At 51.1% G+C, this 6767-nt stretch overlaps 1 protein-coding gene across 4 annotated transcripts in view; it reads left to right on the top strand.

Annotated features, from left to right (window-relative positions):
- Window positions 1-6767, top strand: part of LOC103472394 (E3 ubiquitin-protein ligase DTX1) — a 27925-nt gene that overhangs the window by 15572 nt on the left and 5586 nt on the right. For 3 of the 4 annotated variants that reach the window (XM_008422019.2, XM_008422040.2, XM_008422036.2), the window contains exons 3-4: window positions 750-1003; window positions 1436-2325. In XM_008422019.2, the coding sequence (XP_008420241.1) occupies window positions 750-1003; window positions 1436-2325 (1144 nt within the window). The remainder of the gene's footprint in view (window positions 1-749; window positions 1004-1435; window positions 2326-6767) is intronic. The other variant, XM_008422026.2, reaches the window with a different exon arrangement.

Genomic DNA, 6767 nt, shown 5'->3' on the forward strand with positions numbered 1-6767 from the left:
CTGCAGAAACGCACACAGGGCAGCAGGGTGGTTATAATCGGTTCTTAGTATCGTCCCACGTATCAAACGATACGGACGATGAAGTCGATCATTCAGAGTCGTCATCCGCTGATGAACATCTGATGTTCTGCTGGGTTCTTTGGATCTTTATCTTCTGTTCTTGCAGGTCAAACCGAGTCGCAGCGTTCGGTTCTTCAGTCCATCGTTCTCCTCATGTCCTCATGATCACGTCTTTCTGCTGCCGGCTGATCAGCCCGTTGCCTTGGAGACGGGTTTAGTTTCTGGCTGGTTCAGCCGCCGTCCTGCCGCCGGCGCGGCACAGAGAGCCATTGTTCCGTTGGCTTATTGGGGTTTAGGGATATTTATTGGCTTGTTTTTGGATTATTTATTTGGGCCTGAATGTGAAACACCAGAATGAAGCTGAACAGATGAAAGTCCTGCTTTAAAATGTGATCTCAGAATGACTGCCTGGAGCTGGGAGGGCGTTTTCCCTTCAGTCCAAGTATGTTAATGAAAGTCATGCATGCAGCCTCAGAGGACACGACTCGGGACAAATACTGACATCTCTGTCTCCTTCTGCGTTTCTGAGACACGAAACCTAAAAAATATTCATTTGTAGCAGAAATCTGATCTGTGGGTCTGAACAGTCCCAGCAGAACTCGGAGGAAAACCCAAAGAAATGTTTCTGTCCTGACGCCGTCACTGGATGAAGCAGCATCAGGAACGTTATTTCCTTTTTTCTGTTCCAGGAACCATCCGTCCGGTCCGGAGGACCTTCTACGACCCGGTCTCCGCCCCGGGTCAGGGCTGGCAGTGGGAGTGGGAGAACGATGCGGGAACATGGACGCCATACGACATGGAGGTGGCTATCGCCATCGAGAGCGCCCACAGCCGCCAGCAGACCTGCCTGGACCTGACGCCGCTCGGCTTCTGCTACCTCATCGACTTTAAGAACATGACGCAGGTCGGCATACAGGAAGTGTTGCTAGGATACAGAACGCAGGTCAGCAGACAGGAAGCGTTGCTAGGCTACAGAACTCAGGTTATAGATCAGCTGACAGGAAGTGTTGGAAGTGTCCTGTTCATTGAACAGATCTGGTTTTCCAGCTTGGTGTCGCAGCAGTGATTTGGACTCAGATTCTAATAAGCATCTCGCGCAGCAGGTTGGATAAAAGCTCAGATTACAGGAAATGATTTTGTTTTTAATATAGAAATCTGGTTCTGGTGGATCTCTGATGTTCTGAATATCTGTGTGTTTCACACATCCAAACTCTTTGTTGGACTTTCCTTTACAATCTTCACAAGGCTGCATTAACTAAAGTTTTTCCTTCCACTCAACTTTCCAGTGATATTCTAGGATCCAGCAAAAGCAGTTATTTAAGAATCTGAATTAAATTATTGAAATTAAATTTTGTTCTTTTGTTCTGACCCACAGGTGAACCGGCAGAGCCAGCGGTGCCGGCGGATCCAGCGGCGCGCCGACCTGGCCTACCCGCTGGTGTCCGGCCCATTGCCCGTCCCCAAAGGAGGCGCAGTGGGAGGAGGGGGGGGCCTGACGGGGGCCCTGCTGGGCGTCGGGGTGTCAGGGGCCAGCATGGGGGTGGGAGGCCCCGTCACCTCTAACGGCGGCCTGCCGGTTCTGGGTCTGGGCCAGCCGTGTTCCTGCCAGCAGTGCATGCTGGTCCTGAGCGTGAAGAGCGGTGCAGGAGGCGCTGGAGGACCAGGAGGCGGCGCAGCGGCCATCCAGACTCTGAACAGGCGCGCTCTGACCATGCAGCGCCCCAAGAACTCCGCCCCCACCGCGGCGCGCCCCCTCAGCCCGTCTAAGTCGGCCACCCTGGGGCGGGGCCTGCAGCAGAGCCCCGCCTACTACCAGACGCTGCCGCATGGCCTGGCCATCACCAAGAACACGGCATCGCCACGGAGGAACGCCCAGCTGTTCGCCCAGTCGCTTGCCGCCCTCACCGCCGGCACCTCCTCCATGGCTCTCTCAGCGTCTTCCAGCAGGCCGCCGCCGCCAGCGCTGCCGCCGCCGCAGCCGCCCACCTCCAACCAGAACCCGCCCTCCATTCCACCCAAGCTCTCCTCTTCCTCAGCCACAGAACCGGTGCCGACTGCCACGCTGATCACCCCCGCCAACGCCGTCACCACGCCCCCCTCCCCGGTGCCGTCTCCGTCGCCCGTGGTGATGAAGCCGCAACGCACGCCATCGTCGACGTCGGCGTGCCACGCCCCCTTACCGCAGCGGTCCAACTTGGCCGGGCTGAGCAGGCCGGCGCTGCAGAGGATCGCCATGGCGCAGTCCAGAGCACTCATCGCCTCAGGGTGAGTCAGAACAGAGCAGAAACAAAGGCAACAGAACAGCAGCAGCAAGAATAAACACTGCAGTCTCACTCCAGACCACCAGGGGGAGTCGAACCAAATGAGCTCAGACTGTCATCACAGACAGATGTCATGATTTAACGTAATGACCGAAAGTTGGGGAAAAATATCGTTTTCAGGCTTTTATAATGAACAGAAGAGCAGCATATTTATGTAAATAATATTAACTGCCCTAGACTCCCCCTAGTGGTCTGGAGGACTTTGGACTCTGGCATTTACAGTGTTTCTGGATTGTTGCTGTTTTTGCTATTTGCATCGTTTTTGCATCGCTCCTGCTCTTTCCATTTTGCTTCTGCAGCATTTTTCTGTCTCATTTGTTTATGTGTTTGGGAGTTTTGGATTTTGCATCATTCATGTGTTTCCAGTGCGTTTCGCTGTTTGCTGAGCATATTTGGACATATCGACCTCTGTAGAGATTTTATTATAGTTACATTATTATCTATGAAAGGGGCATTATTTTATGTTCTCCACCCACATGGAGCCATTATAGAACATATAACTATGTAACTGTCAGTTGTTATGAAAATGCCATATCAAATAAGACTTAAAAGAAAATTTTGCTTCCTAATTTAACACCTTGAAATTGGGTCTCTGTCTCTTTAAGAAGCTCCTGCTCTTTCTGAAACTTCGCCTTCAGGGAGTCATCCCAACATGGCTCCTCTGTTAATGATTTAACGTTTTTACCAGCGTTGCTCTGAGAAGTAGCTCCTATAATGAGCTCAGCAGTTTGCTAATAGCTTCTGGCTAGTCTGAAGGAGCTTTGTGTGCGCGAGGCTACGCCCAACCAGGTGTTTTAACAGCTCAGTGGAGATTAAAAGGTTTCTCAGTCGTGACCTGGAGAGGTAACTCTCCAGGTTTGTTTCTGATGAGGGACTATACGACGATGTAAAGCTGAAAACTGTTGGTTTTACCTGATTCTGGCCCTTTAACATAAAGGAGCTGATGAACCTGAGCAGTTATTGCATCATCCAGATTGTTTCTCTCTGTGGTGCAATAAAACATGTCAGTTGTGCCTCAGCATGTCCTGATCAGCAGCCAGACATGCTCCTGCTGCAGGCCGGCCCCAACATGCAGCTGCGCTGCTCTGATGGTTCCGGTCGGGACCAGACGACCCGGATGCTTCCAGCTGCAGTGAAGTGGCTCGGCTGGAGCAGTCTTGGTTCTGAACCACAGCTCCAGGCAGCTGCAGCTTCCCTGGTCATGTATCCGCTAAACTGGATTTCTCTGAGTCTGAGTAGGATCTGTGCAGCAGAGTTCAAAGGTCAGGACTTCCTCCAGAACCTCAGATCTGTTGTGGATCCATGAGGAACGTCAGGATGTGTCCTGAGTTCCTTTCTGTTGAAACTTTGATGTCTCAGTAGAATGAGCATTTTTTTAGCTCTGCCTCAGAACTTCACCATCAGGCGGTCCTGACGTAACGATGTGGCGCCTCAGTCTGGATCGGATCGGTCCGATGGAAACCACCTGGACTAGTCGGCTGGTCCAGTCAGAAACCAGCTGAGAGTGGAAACAGGTCACCGACTCAGATCCACTTCCTGATCAGTTTCCTGGTGAAATTCCACTCATGACGTGATGCGTTTTGGGTTTTGTCTCTGGTATAGTCAAAGCGCAGTCAGACAGTCAGTAGGGTGCAGCTTTTATTTTTCTAACAGGGCCTCTTCTTCCTCCTCCTCCTCCTGTTTTTCCTCCTGGCTCCTCTTGGCCGCCGGGGCCCCTCAGAGCCCCTCGGAGCCCCATTGTTGGTCTCCACGGTAACCTTTGTTGGCTGGCCAGGCCTGGGTCACATTAGCAGCACAATGCCCGCCCCCCTCCAGCCCTGCTTTATATTCTGTCCCTACTCTTCCTCTCCTGTCTGCGTCCTGAAAACACGTCTCTATTGGTCGTCTTCCTTTTCCTCTTTCAGACGTTTTTCCAGACTGATGCGTCACATTTGATCGACTTCATAAAACGCGTAAAGCAGCGATGGATCCGATAGCAACCTGAGGTCCAGGGCTGACGGATACAAGGTCCCGGGTTGGAATCCCAATCTGGGAGTCTTTCTAAATGCTCCCTGTGGATGTCTGGGTTCTGACTGGGTTTTCTCTGGGTACTCCGGCTCCCCCCACCTGTCCAAAAACATGGCTGCTAAGTTAATCATCCATCCATCAATTTTCTTGCACCCTTGTCCCTCAGTGGGGTCAGGAGGTGCTGGTGCCTCTCCAGATGACGTTCCGGGTGAAAGGCGGGGTCACCTGGACAGGTCGCCAGTCTGTCGCAGGGAAACACAGAGACACACAGGACACACAACCATGCACACACACACACACTCACACCTAGGGGTAATTTAGACAGACCAATCAACCTGAGTCATGTTTTTGGACTGTGGGAGGAAACCGGAGAACCCGGAGAAAACCCACCATGCACAGGGAGAACATGGAGACTCCATGCAGAAAGACCGGGGCCGGGAATCGAACCCAGAACTTTCTTGCTGCAAGGCAACAGCTCTACCAACTGTACCACTGTGCAGCCCCCGCTAAGTTAATCAGTCTGTCCAAATAGTTCTTTGGTCAAATTGACTCCTTTGATGGGCTGGTGACCTGTTGACCCCAACACCTCGCCCTGTTACGATTTTCTCAAAACCAGATCAAATGTCTTCATACACCTTGTCCCTGCTGCGTCTTTAAAGCTGCAGTTTAATTATTCTAGAACAATCCTGACAGGAGATGGACCAATAAACTTTCATCTTCAAAGCCAAAGCAACACAAACGTTTTTCACCAGTTTGTCTGACTGGAAGGAGACCAGCGACACATGAGGAATGGATTTTATCCACTGATCTTATCTACTTGCATGTGCAGTTAACAATATTCACCCCAATGTTGCAAACCTAGTGACTTTGTTATATTCAGCAACTCTTCAGACAAAAGATAAATCAGTATTGAGTTTGATTAAAGCAAACTGAGCAGGCCTGGTGTGAATGGATCGATGATCAGTTATTGTTGGATACATGCGCTCTGGTCAGCCTCACTGCGTTCGGCACATAAAGCTGCAATCAGCAGCAGAGATGATGTGCAATTTATGAGCAATAAGAGGAAAACATGAGGCTGTTTGATGACCTGTGATGATTCAGAGCGTTGGCGATGGTTTTCAGACTGTTAACGGCTGAAGTTGATGAAAATGTTTCAATCATTCTTTTCATTTTCTCTGCTTGTCCGGTTTAATCCTCTGATTATCTGAGCAGCCAGCCCACGGCCAATCAGAGGAGAGTTTCCACCGTTCTCTGCCTCTGATTGGTTTAGACTTTCAGGAGACTTTCAAACATTTTTCCCCTCCTGTCTCCGTAATTAGAATCAGGTTTCACTGTAGATCCCAGAACGGATCAGATTTTAGGTAAAGATACAACATTAGTTCAAACCTCAGAATCGCTTCGTCCAGAAGCTGCAGATGTAAAGGTCAGGTCTGCTAAACGTCCCTCAGCAGTCAGCATGGACACACAGGCACACACACACACACGACGGCACGCACGCACACACACACACACACGCACGCACGCACACACAGCTTGTTGAGGCGTGTGTGTGAAATGGGACAGGGACGGGAATAATTTCTGGGTTACAGAGTATAGACAGTGTTTCTGTTCTACTCAGCATCACTGCTGACACACACACACACACACACACACACACACACACACCCCGCTGACATGCCAGGGTGTGGGGAGGGGTCGTATAAAGGGGGGATGTAAATATATGTAGGAGACGGGGGAGGGGACAAGAAACGAGTCAGAAAACTGTCAATGACTGATGGTGATGTGGAGCAAGAGATCAGGCCAACTGCAGAGAAACACACACACACACACACACACACACACAGAGCTGTGAAGGCATTTAACACACATTGTCCTCTGCTCTCACACACACTGTAGAAGTAAATATTGGCCTGGAGCGAACGATGTGTGTTTTCTGCTGTGCAGAGGGGGATGATGGGTCGTGGGAACATGGAGACACCTGTTGGTTCTGCAACAGGCTGCAGCGTTAGGCCAGTAGGGGGAGCTGTAGCTGCAGAGAGGGTTGGTTCTGGTCCGTTAATGAGAAGAGTCAGAGTGGATCTGGGTCCGAACCAGAACCCAGAGTTACTGCTGCTCCAGCTGCTGGGTCAGAACCCAGATGGTGCCCAGCGTTTCATCCTGATCCGGTTCAGAGCTGCAGAACCTCCAGAAAACGTTCTGAAGGAAGCTTTCAGAGTTTCTCCGCTTCGGCACAGCAGAACTGATCAGACGAAGTCCCAACATCCCTCAGTAACCGTCGCCGCCTCGCCCACAGGAAACCGTGTTGTGTCAAAGAATGGGCGTGTGTGTGTGTGTGTGTGTGTGTGTGTGTGTGTGTGTGTGTGTGTGTGTGTGTGTGTG

This window comes from Poecilia reticulata, linkage group LG1 (assembly GCF_000633615.1).
Source record: "Poecilia reticulata strain Guanapo linkage group LG1, Guppy_female_1.0+MT, whole genome shotgun sequence".
Taxonomy (NCBI): domain Eukaryota; kingdom Metazoa; phylum Chordata; class Actinopteri; order Cyprinodontiformes; family Poeciliidae; genus Poecilia; species Poecilia reticulata.